The sequence below is a fragment of the Hyaena hyaena genome, unplaced genomic scaffold, assembly GCF_003009895.1.
Source record: "Hyaena hyaena isolate Hyena2069 unplaced genomic scaffold, ASM300989v1 scaffold_24, whole genome shotgun sequence".
NCBI lineage: Eukaryota > Metazoa > Chordata > Mammalia > Carnivora > Hyaenidae > Hyaena > Hyaena hyaena.
The window spans coordinates 2,178,331-2,191,991 of record NW_024080656.1 but is presented as its reverse complement, the minus strand read 5'-3'; the positions used below and the strand labels follow the sequence as shown (position 1 = coordinate 2,191,991).

The window sequence follows — 13,661 nt, the reverse complement described above, 5'->3', positions numbered from 1 at the left end:
CTCTTGATTTTGGCTCAGGTCATGATCTCATTATAGTTTGAGAGTTTGAGCCCCATGTTGGGCTCTGTGCTGACAGTGTAGAACCTGTTTGGGATTCTTTCTCTGCCTCTCTCTCTGTTCCTCCCCAACCTGTGCTCTCTACCTCTCCCTCTCTCTCCAACTAAATAAACTTTAAAAATGGTTAAAATGGTAGATATTATGTATGTGTATTTTACGACCATTTTTTAAGAGTGCTCATCAATTGTAATGATTCATGCAACGTGTAATGCCACTAGCATGCAGTAGGGGGCAAAGGAGATTAAGCTTCATGGAAAACCTTGATTTAGGCGCTCCTGCGCCAGTTGTGGCCCAGTCAATGAATCATCCGCACCTGCAGCTTTGCTGGAGCCGCTGCAAGCCATGGGGTAAGAACTGTTAGCCTTGTTTGCTCTAACACTCATGAGAAAGAAATAAGGGTGGAATGGGTCTTTTCTAAAGAAGAGATCATTGGAACCCATGTACATGGGAGGAAAGTAGCCTTACTCAGACTTTTAGTGTTTATTATTTTCCTATATTCATCTAAAGATTAATGATTAATGAGTGATGTTGGGGCTATTGATCTAAGGACTTGAACTGTCTTGTAGGTACTTGCTGGCTTGGGTTTATTTTCACTGGTTGCTGATTAAACCTGGTCAGTTCTTCTACCCAGAATGGATGACCCTCAATATTGTTGTGAGGTTTCTCTGGCTTTTATTTTCCTGTAGTACATGTACATGTAGTACATCTGCTTTGGCTATTTAAAGCATATTTGTTGTTCCTTTACTAGTTTAAAGTTCTGCGTTTGTGTTTTATGTCAAAAAGTAGAAGCCCATCTGTTTGATTTTGCACAATGTAGATATCTTGTTCAGTTTCCTGCAGAAGTCCACGGTGGGCAAAGATGGCCACGTGGCCACTGTAGAGCACAGGATGATTAATAGCACCTAAGCCCTTGGTTTCTAGAAGAGCTTTCTCACAGACAATGTTTACTGAGTTATGAATTAGAGTTCTGGGTACTATCTAAGTTTTATTTCAGTTCTTATGAATTCATAACTTAGGAATGGATGTAGGGACAGTCTCTTGAGCGTTATGATACCTAGCAGTGTCCACTAACAGCTACATGCCACTTCAGAGAAAGGCACATGGGGTGAGAACAGAGGAAGAAGCTACCATAGCAGCTACTCCTGAGAGTGGAGTCAATGTTAGCAATCATATCGTAAAACAACTTCATTTCACAGTTTGAAATGCCTTCAGTTTGGGTTCTGGAAGTCTGGGTTCAAATCCATACTCTATCACTTATTCACTCAGTTACTTTGGGTAAGTTACTTAACCTTTGAGTTTTAGCTTCTCCATTTGTGAAATAGGGATAAAAATGGCCCCCATTGTGGGTGCCTCGTGGCTCAATCGGTCAAGCGTCTGACTTCAGCTCAGGTCATGATCTTGTGGTTGGTGAGTTTGAGCCCCATGTCAGCAGGCTCTGGGTTGACAGCTCAGAACCTGGAGACTTCTTCAGATTCTGTGTTTCCCTCTCTCTCTCTCTCTTCCCTCTCCCACCCATTCTCTCTCTTTTTTTCTCTTTCTTTCTCTCCCCCCCTCAAATAAATAAACAATACTTAAAAGGTCACCATTTTGTTAAGTTGTTGAAGGGATTGAACAAGATAGTGTATGGAAAGAATTTAGCTCTATGCTAAACACATAGGTGACACTCAAAAAATGTCATTCTTGCTCTTTCTTATGTTGCAAAGATCATTCAACATGCTATAAGGTTTTAACCCCTTCTCTGTTTTGTTTTTTTTTTTTTGCATCACTGGGAAAGAGAAATTAGATGGTTAAGTATTCTTTGGTAAACCACTAATAGTCATTTCATAGTGTCTTTTGATTTGGACTTTTAAATCATAAACTGTTAAAGAAAGTCATTCTCTGTTTTTCACCTACTTTCAGCAGAGTGAATAGTAGTAGGAGTATGAGAAAAAATATATAATACATACTGAATCCATGTTTCATAAAAATTTATGTCATACTTTTAAAAATGTAATGAAATACCATAGTGCACACACATTGAGATGTAGCACCTTTTTATTTTATTATATTAAGGGAAGTTCAGAATGAGTTAGTTCCTCTCCCTTCTTCAGAATAATTTACAGTTAAGGTTGTGGTATTGGGCAGGGAGAAGAGGTGAGTGATGAGGCCATGACACCTTATTTCAGGGTATTCCAGAAGTAGCAACTAGGTTAGATATTGCCGCAATTTTCAAGGGCCATAGCCCCTGAACCTAGGGGTTTTCAATAAATTGCTACAAATTGAATTACGCTGTGAGGTGATATTGTTAAAAACGCTATTGTCAGCTTAATAACTATGACTGTTAGTGTCCTGCCAAAGCCACATTGGATTCTGAGACAAAAAGAAAATTCAGTGATACTGATCCTGTCTTTACGAAAGATTTTGATACTTTGTTCATTGTAAATTTTTATGTTAAAATTAAATTTAAAATATTTCATTAAAAGATTATTTATCTTGATTCTTGGGTTTCTTGACACCCCTTAAAATTTTTCTAAAATCACCCTACCCTTGGCCTAGATAACTGCTACCATTTGTGATAAGCCACACATGGTAACAGTGATTTATATACATTATCTCTTTTATGCCTCTGCACAAAATACATTTTATAGATGAAAAAATGGAACCTTTCAGCAGTTAAATAAATGGTCTCAGTTAACACAGGCAGTAAGTGGCTAAGATAGGACTTGAACACAAATCTATCGGTCTCTAACACTAGACTCATGATCTGACCATCATGTACTGCACCATATCAGAATTCACAACACAAGTTCATTCATTCAAAACACATTTTTGAGAACATATTATTTGCCACCTTGTGTTAAGAGATACAAAATTGAATTTATTTACTTATTTTAAAAGATTTTATTTTTCACAATAATCCCTACACCCAACGTGGGGCTCAAACTCACAACCCTGAGATGAAGAGTCACATACTTCAACGACTGAGCCAGCTAGGCACCCCTCATTCATATATACATTTAAAAAGTACTTACTGAGCATGTGCTTTGTGCATTATTCTATTAGGAGGAGACACAGAAGTGAAAAAGTTCATCAGCTCCTTTCTTCTCTCATGGGTATAAGACATGGAAGAGACAGTCAATAAATAAATAAACAAACAGGTTTCCGAGAGCCATAAGTGCTCTGTTTTGAAGAGAAATAAAATAAGGTGATGTGAACTAATAGCAAGTGTGGCCACTTTAGATTAGGTGGTCAAGTCAGGTCTCCTAGAGGAGGTAAACCTTTTTTTATTGTTTTTTTTTTTTTTTTAATTTATTTCTGAGAGGGAGAGACAGCATGAGCAGGGGAGGGTCAGAGAGAGAGGGAGATACAGAATCTGAAACAGGCTCCAGGTTCTGAGCTAGCTGTCAGCACAGAGCCCAATGTGGGGCTCGAACCCACCAACCGTGAGATCATGACCTGAGCCGAAGTCGGATGCTCAATCAACTGAGCCACCCAGGTGCCCCGAGGAGATAAACTTTTTAAGCCAAGATCTAAAGGACAAGAGAGATCCAGCCAAGGAAGTGTTGGGAAAAGAGTAACCCAAACAAGGGGAAAGCCAGTGCAAAGCCCTAAATTCAGAGCAAGTAAAGTTGTGGCCAAGGAGCAAAAAGAAGGACCATGTGACTGGTGTAGAGGGCCAGGAGAAGGGTGGTATGAAGAGAGATCCTTGAAAGAAGCAAGAGCAGCTCATGGAGGGTGTTATAAGCCAGTATCAGGTGTTTGGGTTTTATTCTAAATGTAACAGTATGTAGTTAGGACATAGGTTGGCTGCTGTAACAAAATACAGTGGCTTAAATAAGACAGGGCTCAACAGAATGGCTCAATCCCTGTCAGTCCTTGTAAGTAATTGACATAAAACCTAAACTTAGGTGGCATTTGCAGATTGACTCATTAGGTTCCTTGGACTCTAGGATGGGAAAGTTTAAAGAATCAGTATGACTTAGTGAGATACAATTTCATCGTGATTAGAGTATTATAATATATTTTTAAAACAAATTTACCTTGACTCACCCTAGAGAGACAAGGTAGCAGAAGGGCTGAGACACCAGGGGCTGGACTCACCATCTATTAACTTTGTGACTGTGAGGCAGTTATAAGCCCTCTCTCAGCACCACCTCCCAAATCTGTAAAAGGTGAACAGTGGTAGCACTGATGCTGTAAGGCTGCTGTTATAAGGATCAAGTATATAAAGTTAATACTACATAGCTCAGTGTATACTAGTGGTTTTTCCTAAAAGGACGTCAAGTGGCCACCGCCTCATTTGCATGATAGAGTCAGTACGGAGTAGAGATGCTATCAGACTTGAATAGGTATAAATGTATAGATTCATCACACAGCGCAAGTTACTAAGGTCATCTTAAAAGTGGGTAATGGATTAATATTATGGTACTGGTAACAGATTTATTTTGCTGTATTTTTAAAATCTGGAAAATTATCATGAACATCAAGTTGTATCATAAAGGCTCTTTTTTTATGTTCATGACTTGTTCTTTTATTGATCATTGGATGCTATATTAAGTATTATATAAAAAGAAGTGACCCAGAAAAGGGTACCTGGGATAAATTGGAGGAATATTCCCAGTGGAAAGGTGAAAACCCTAGGCCAGTTCCAGATTACCATCTCTGCATTCCCACCCCCCACCCAGTGTCTTTTGTGTCCGCTTCCACTGAGCACACATGGACAAGGAATATCAAAATCAAAGTCTTCTCTTCCCAGTCATGTCACAAGATGGTCGAACATCTCTATATCCATTTTCCTATATTCTACAAAATAGTTTTATGAAGTATTTTCATGTCTAAGTTATTTTGGGAAATGTCCACATTTTCTAACAACAACATTTCTAAACACTTTTCTAAACAACAACAATGACAAACTTAAGCAGGTTCTAGAGAAAGAAAAATCTAGAGGAGCATGAGGTAATATTCCAGGTGTCCTTTAGTCTGAGCTCTGCCTGTTTTGTCCCCCCATCATGCCTTCATACATATTATCTCATTTATTTATCTGAAAACTCTGGGAGAGGAGTACTGTAAAATTACCTGCATTTTACAGATGAGGAAACTCATGGAGGCAGAAATCTGAGGACTCTGAGAGAAGAGTCAGACTTCAAGTTGTTTGGACACAGAACAGAGGCAATTAAAGAACTAAGATTTTCATAATATTCATTATTCAAGATATTTATTAAGTACCGACTCTGCCAGGAACTTTTCAGGACACTAGGGCAATAGCGGTGAATAAAACAGGTAGAAGAACTCTGTTCCTACATAGCTTATATTCCAGTAAGGGGTAAGAAAAGAGAGTCCATCAACAAAATAGTAAATGTGCGTGTTAGGTGGTGAGAAGGGCTAGAAAGAAAAATAACTTTTTGGGGCTCCTGGATGGCTCCGTTGGTTCAGCGTCTGACTTCAGCTCAGGTCATGATCTCGCAGTTCACGAGTTCAAGCCCTGCGTTGGGCTCTGTGCTGATAGCTCAGAGCCTGGAGCCTGCTCTGAATTATTTGTCTGTCTCTCTCTGCCCTTCCCCTGCTTGTGCTCTGTCTGTTTCTCTAGCTCTCAAAAATAATAAACATAAAACAATTTTTTTTAAAGAAAAGAAAAATAACTTTAAGATAAGGAGAATAGAGAGGGATTGGGAGGTGACATTTTGTAGAGTTGGTCAACAAATTCTCTCTGATACTGTGACCTTCATGCAGAGACATGAAGGGAGTGAGGGAGCATGCCACTTGTCATCTGGGGAAAGTGTATTTTGGAGAAAGAACAGCAAGTACAAGTTCGAAAATCTGACGTGGGAACATGCTTGGAAAGTCAAGAAATGACCAGACTAGAGTTGGAGAAGTGGATTGAAGATGTCAGGTCTTGCAAGGACTCAAGATTTTCCGCTAGTTGAAATAAGAAACCAGTGGAAGATTTGGACAAGAAGAATGGCAGATTCTGATGTACATTTTAAAGATTCTGTTTGTTGGGCGGAAATGACTGAAGCAGCACAAGGCTGAGAAGAAAGACCCCCTGGAAGTCTATCAAGAAAGAATTTAGGAGGGGAGGTGGTGAGAAGGGGTTAGATTCTAATATTAAATTTGTAAACTCTTTTAAACTTTATGTCCTCCTACACCACACACTGGAAAAACACCAAGGCGAGGTAAATAGCTTGATGAGAGTTTTCCTGCTTAATACATGCATGTATTTCCTGCTTAATACATATGCCCAATACATACCAACCCTCAGTTTCCTCAGACTGGTCACTCCCACAGACCAGCAGGAGGAACAAAAGATAGAATACTCTCTGGGAAGATATGGTGTAGTGAGACCTTTCTGTGCTGTTCATGCTATCCCGTTGTTCTGAGAAGCTATGTGTATGTGCGCCCATGTATCTGGGCAGGCATGGTGTATGTACTTTGGCTCTGTAGAAAACCCCCTAGAAATGGAAATCGTTTTCATCATTATTGCTCTTATTTGACAGAGATCCAAGTTGCTGTTTCCACCAACCTAAAGACATATGGAGCCCTAAGGACAGGAGTTATTCTGTTTATTTCTATGTTTTAGACCTTCCATGTATAAGGGTAAGTGTTGTTGAAAGTCAGATATTAGCTCAAAGGGCTCTCTATGTCCACAAATGTAAAAGATGAAGAATAATTCCTTGTCATCAATTCAGGAGCCCATAGTATTTGGTATTAAAAAAGTGCTTTCACTGAGAGTTTAAATCCTGCACAAAACCTGCACATAGATGTTTAAGCTGCTATATTCATAATTGCCCAAGCTCAGAAGAAACCAACATGTGCTTCAGGAGGTGAATGGATAAATAAACTAAGGTACATCTGGATAATGGAATACCATTCTGTGCTAAAAAGAAACAAACTATCCAACTATGCAAAGTATGGAGGAACTTCAAATGCATACTAGTAAGTAAAATAAGCCAATCTGAAAAGCTATATACAGTATGTTTCCAGGCAAATGACATTCTGAAAAGAACAAAACTATGGAGACAATAAAAATATCAGTGGTTCTAAAGGGTGTGGAGTGCAAGGAAGATGAATAGGCAGAGCACAGAGGATTTTTAGGGCAGTGAATGTACGCATAATGAGGAATGCATGCCATTATACATTTGTGCCAACTCACAGAATGTCAAACACCAAGAGTGAGCAGTAATGTCAGTTATGGACTTTGAGTGATTATAATGTGTCGATGTAGGTCCATCGTTTGTAACAAGTGTGCCATACTGATGGAGGATGTGGCTAACTGGGGAGGCCACCCATGTGTGGGGTTGGCTTCAGGCTATCAAAATGAGATGTAAGGGAGAGTATTGAGTATGGCCTGGCAATGAAATTCCCAAGTTGAACTGGGAGAAAGGCACTTCTGCCAATTACTATATATCTTCCTTCTGTGAATTCTGACTTGCCGCAGTGACGGGGTTGTGGCAGAGCACCTGGCTTAGAAATCTATAAGCCAAAGTCTCAGATCATGTCAAAGACTCAATGTACAGGTTCGAACTCTGTTCCAAACTCTTGGTGGATAGAGTGAATTTGGGGGATCAAAAGTGACCATATAGGATTTAAAAAATGACATAACCACTTAATATTATATATCTTTCTAGGATTTTGAACTCATCTTCATCATTCATATGAGGGAACCAGTAATAGAATCCTTGGAATTACAATGACACTTATCAGAAGCATTCATGTATTTTGTAGTATTGTTATGTCAGTGCAGGGCTGGGCTTCAATGCTGCCAGAAGAAAGGGAATTGACAACCAACTGTTCCAACATGTCCCTAAGAAAGGTTCCTGAAGACTTGACCCCAACTACAACCACACTGGATTTATCCTACAACCTCCTTTCTCAACTTCAGAGTTCAGATTTTCATTCTGTCTCTAAACTGAAAGTTTTGATTCTATGCCATAACAGAATCGAAGAGCTGGATATCAAGACCTTCGAATTCAACAGAGAGTTAAGATATTTAGATTTGTCTTACAACAGATTGAAGATTGTAACTTGGTATTCGCTGGCAGGTCTCAGACATTTAGATCTTTCTTTCAATGACTTTGATAGTGTGCCTATCTGTGAGGAGACTGGCAACATGTCACATTTGGAAATCCTAGGTTTGAGTGGGGCAAAAATACAAAAATCAGATTTCCAGAAAATTGCTCATTTGCATCTAAATACTGTCTTTTTAGGATTGAGAAGTCTTTCTTATTATGAAGAAGGTAGCCTGCCCACCTTAAACACAACAAAACTGCATATTGTTTTACCAATGAACACAGATTTCTGGGTTCTTTTGCGTGATGGAATCAAGACTTCAAAAATACTAGAGATGACAAATATAGATGGCAAAAGCCAATTTGCAAGTTATGAAACTCAACAAAATCTTACGTTAGCAAATTCCAAGACATCTATTCTACTGCTTAATAAAGTTGATTTACTCTGGGATGACCTTCTCTTCCTCTTCCAGTTTGTTTGGCATACATCAATAGAATGTTTCCAAGTCCAACATCTGACTTTTGGAGGCAAAGTTTATCTTGACCATAATTCATTTGATTACTCAAATAGTGTAATGAGAGCTATAAAATTGGAGCACATACAGTTCAGAATTTTTTATATTCCACAGGAGAGGGTCTACTTGCTTTTTACCAAAATGGATATAGAAAACCTAACTATATCAGATGCACAAATGCCACACATGCAGTTTCCTAATTATCCTACAAGATTCCAATATTTAAATTTTGCTAATAATATCTTAACGGATGACCTGTTTAAGCAACCTATCCAATTGCCTCATTTGACAACTTTCATTTTGAAGGGCAATAAATTGGAGACACTTTCTTTAGTGAGTTTCTTTGCCAGCAACACATCCTTGAAGCACTTAGATCTGAGCCAGAATCTGTTACAATATGAAAATGATGAAAATTGCTTTTGGCCAGAAACCTTGACCACTATGAACCTGTCATCCAACAAATTTGCTGATTCTGTTTTCAGGTGCTTGCCCAGAAGTATTCAAATACTTGACCTGAATAATAACAAAATTCAAACAGTCCCTAAAGAGATTATTCATCTGAAGTCTTTGCGAGAACTAAATCTTGCATTTAATTTTTTAACTGATCTTCCTGGGTGCAGTCATTTCAGAAAACTTTCAGTTCTGAACATTGAAATGAACTTAATTCTCAGCCCATCTCTGGATTTTTTCCAGAGCTGTCAGGAAGTTAAGACTCTGAATGCAGGAAGAAACCCATTCCGGTGTACCTGTGAATTAAGAGATTTCATTCAGCTGGAAAAATATTCAGAGGGTATGATGATTGGATGGTCAGATTCATACATCTGTGAATACCCTTTGAATCTAAAGGGGACTCGGTTAAAAGACGTTCATCTTCCTGAATTATCTTGCAACACAGCTCTGTTGATTGTCACCATTGTGTTTATCGTGCTAGTTCTAGGGACGGCTATAGCCTTCTGCTGCCTCTACTTTGATCTGCCTTGGTATCTCAGGATGCTAGGGCAGTGGACACAGACATTGCAGAGGATTAGGAAGACAACCCAAGAACAACTCAAGAGAAATGTCCAGTTCTATGTATTTATTTCATACAATGAACATGATTCTACCTGGGTGAAGCATGAATTAATTCCCAATCTAGAGAAAGAAGAGAAATTGATTTGCCTTCATGAAGGAAACTTTGACCCTGGCAAGAGCATTACTGAAAATATTATGAATTGCATTGAGAAAAGCTGTAAGTCTATCTTTGTTTTGTCTCCCAACTTTGTCCAGAGTGAGTGGTGCCATTATGAACTTTACTTTGCTCACCACAATCTCTTCCATGAAAATTCTGATTACATTATTTTTGTCTTACTAGAACCCATTCCCCTCTACTGTATTCCTACCAAGTATCCTAAGCTGAAAGCTCTTATGGAAAAGAAAGCATACCTGGAATGGCCCAAGGATAGGCGTAAATGTGGACTTTTTTGGGCAAATCTTCGAGCTTCTATTAATGCTAATTTATTAGAAACCAGAGAGATGTGTGAACTACAGACATTCATGGAGTTGAATGAAGAGTCTCGAGGTTCTGCAATATCTTTGATAAGAACAGACTGCCTATAAAAAAAAAAAAAAAATCCTCCTTTCCCCTAGGGAAATGGGGCCTGCATACACCATGGGGATAGAAGTTGATACAGGCTTTATGATGGTTATTTGGCAATATCATTTAAATGAAAAAAATGATTATTTTTTATGTCAGTTCCTGGAAGGATTTCTAAGAATGTATCCTACAGAAATACAAGTTTGCAAAGTCTTATGTAAAAAGATGTTCATCCCAGGATTATTTATAATAATGAAAAATTGAAAACAGCTGATGTTTCCATAGAATAAAAATTAATTCAATAAATTTTAGTTCATTAATGTGATAAAATATTACACAACCATTAAAAAATGAAGTAGTTCTATATTTACTGGTATGCAGAAAATTATGTTAATATGGTGGTTTATATATTGAAATTTAAGTGTATCTATATCAGTTCAGTACTTTGGTATAGTAACAGTGGTTTAGGTCTGGGCCATTGTATTACAGAAAACTTTTGGTTTCAATGTTATATATTTTCATAATGTTGGAGTTGCTTAAGTGAATCTATGGTTCTTTTGTTGGTAGAAAAATAAGAAAGATAATTTTTAAAGCCTATATATCCTATTCATCTTGCTAGATTCTTCCTTTCTAGTCTCCTCAGTCATAGAAAAAATAAGCTTTTCTAAAGTTTGCAAAGTTATATTTCATAAAATGTTACCTCCCCAATTAGAAAAATTTTTGTGTCTCACCCACCTGATAAAGGAAGAAAATGGCCATGCTTGTTTAAGATCTGACACCAATCTCCTGTTACCTCCCTGTATTCTATCATTGAGCCCTATCAAGTTATAGGCCCTTTCTGAGAACATTCCGTCTCCTTCTCTGCCCCCAGCCTTAACATTTGGCATCATGACTGACCATACAACCCAAATGTCAATACTCACCTGCAAGTATGATGGTCCTTGATTCTCCATAACACTTCAGATATACTTCTATCACCAAACAGATCATATATTTTTAGAGTTTCCCTTTCTCATTAGACAGTGAGCTCCAAAAAAGCCAAGGACAGACTTCCTTCTGCCCTTATATCAACAGTCATTTGCTCAGTCCCTGGTTTAAAGAAGGTGTCCATAGTATTTATGAAATGGATGTCAGGTAAGCTAGAGAACTTAGCAGGGACTCAGTTGGCTTCAAGATAGAAAGTCAGGCAAAAAAGACAGAGAATCCAGAGTTGAAAGATTTCAGAGTATAGCTTGAATCATGTGAAATTGCCCATATGCCATTGCTCTTGACCTACAACAACACCTACTTCGTCTCATTCAATCTAATAAAACTAAACTCCTAAGCAGGGCGAAATTAGGCTCTGCATCTACTTTATTTCCTTATAGTTGTGGTCTTATGAACTCCTAATGCTAGCAGTCATTTGAGAAATTGTATTCAAGATGGTCAACTTGAGAGTATAGAAACAGGGTTGAGTGTCAATCTCCAAGCCAGATTGTGCTACCATTTGGTGAATGACCAGTCTACTCTGAGGAGCTAGAGTTCAGCAGCCTTGAGGCTGAGTGTCCCTCTTCTTCCTCCCTCGTGAACCCATAGTCTGTTTGGTAAAAGGGAAAACCCAAGGAAACCACAGTGCAGCGAGAGCAGAGAAAGGGGAAAATGCTTTTCCAACCAGGCTTTTAGCATCTGGCCACTGCTATTCATGTGATTGATGGCTTCTGGAGGAGTCAGACATTGTATGAGGAGTTTTAGATCTTGAATAAATTACTCAAATAACTTACCTTTAAAGATCAGTTAATTGAGAACATGTAAAGTAGGTAACATTAGCCCTGAAGTCAATGGGGTTGAGTTATTCCATGGTAGAATCCTCAATAATAGGATTTAATAATGCAGTTTTAAAAAATAGATGTAGTTTTTCACAATTAAAAACGTAATACATTAGGCATAGCTCTCAACAACTTCCTGTTTCAGCAGCTAGACTACCATTAAATCTTACCTCTCAGACCATTGTACATGTTCCAGAAACTTACAATTTTCCAGAAAATTAGAATTTCCTAATTTGTTTTGTTTTGACCCCTATGGTTTATAATAGAAAATTAACTTTACATAAGTTTAATGTTGGGCCTTGAGATAGAAGTGGCGCCTAGCCCCATGCAGACCTAAGGATATACTTTTACCCAAGAAATTTCAGATTTCATCAAGGGACCCACTGTCCTCAACCATGATATTGATGAAGAAGTAAGCATACACAGACTTCATGCTGTAACAGAACTCAGTGTAATGACTGATCATGTTTTAAAAACGCTTCCAGGTCTTATGAAGTGGAAAGTTCCTTTCATTCCCTTGCCATTTATCAACCTTGAGCTTCTTCCATTTTTTTTCCCAAGGAGATTAAGCTCTCTATCAATATTGTTCACATCTGTCTGTGGATTCTTCAGGGTGCCTTCCCAACCACTGCACATCTCTACAGATAAATGACACTAGTTAATGGATGTTAACAGTCCAGTGTGGACAACGTTCCCTATTCTATAGAAGTGGCAAAGAGGTCTATACTAAAATGGGATTCTAATCCTCAAATTCCGAATGGTTTGGAGGGAGAGGAGTTTTAAATCTAATTTATGGCAAATGTTCCCTGAGGTTCAACTCCTTTATGTATTATGATGAACCATTCAAGAAAAGCGTAGACTAAGAACAGTTAAACTGAGTGAGAGTTTAGAGCTTATCAACTATAACTGTCACTTTCAAGTGGAAATTTTTAATGACTCACCTAAGCCTGAGGTCAAACATTAATCTTTTAACTCCTAGACTGATGAGGCTTTACTTTCCAATCCAGAAAGATTTGATTTTATTTCATCATTTTGACCCTTTCATTTCTACTCTCACCAACAGAGCCTTGGACTGGGCCCCTTACACATCCTGCTTTATACTGTCCATAATTATTTGTGCTTTGACTCTATAGTCTCTCCCCACTACCTTGGACTCCTTCCTCCATCCTGGCTACCAACTCTCTGATGGGCTTTCCTTGAATTTCTAAGTCCTTCTTAGGGTCTGGTACTACCAAGACTGGCCATGTTCTTCAAGTGAGATCTCCCTGGCCCAGACCCAGACTCACATGGATCCTGGTCTTCACTTGTCGTCCTCAAGCTGCTTTCTGACCCACTGCCTTACACATGAAGTCAACCAGATATCCTGAGGAGCTCCAGAACTCATGGCTAGGGGGTCCTCTCAGAGTCTGGCTGTTGGATCCCAATGTGAGTTGGACAATCTGGCGAGCAGATCACTCCTGCTGGCTGAAGCAGTGTGGGATACCCAAGACTGCTTGATACCAAGCACACAGAATGGTGCTAACTTGCTGATTGGGGATGACTCTCACTCTGAATACAAGATGACTTCAGGGGTCAGGGCTATCAATAGTCTACCACCAACCCTTAGACTTGAACCACCAGTGTGGTGTCTATCTTGTGTCTATCTGTGTTTTGACTGTGGTGCCACCTCTTGTCTATAGCACCAGAGGATGGCAAGCATGGCAGCAGGCGTCTTTCACCCTGTACT

General features: G+C 38.8%; 1 protein-coding gene across 2 annotated transcripts; it reads left to right on the top strand.

Moving 5' to 3' along the window:
* The first annotated feature begins 354 nt into the window (after positions 1–354).
* On the top strand, positions 355–10,290 carry TLR10 (toll like receptor 10). Of its 2 annotated transcripts, none has more exons than XM_039227037.1 (2): positions 355–404; positions 7,662–10,290. In XM_039227037.1, exon 2 carries the CDS (start codon positions 7,724–7,726, stop codon positions 10,151–10,153), a length of 2,430 nt encoding a protein of 809 aa, XP_039082968.1. In that variant the 5' UTR covers positions 355–404; positions 7,662–7,723; the 3' UTR covers positions 10,154–10,290. The 2 variants fall into 2 exon arrangements, with proteins under 2 accessions (XP_039082968.1, XP_039082967.1); XM_039227036.1 differs by lacking the exon at positions 355–404 and adding an exon at positions 6,607–6,630.
* The last annotated feature ends 3,371 nt before the right edge of the window (positions 10,291–13,661 follow it).

Excerpts from the sequence above, each read along its gene's own strand:
- TLR10 (XM_039227037.1), top strand. The coding sequence starts at position 7,724 with ATGACACTTATCAGAAGCATTCATGTATTTTGTAGTATTGTTATGTCA.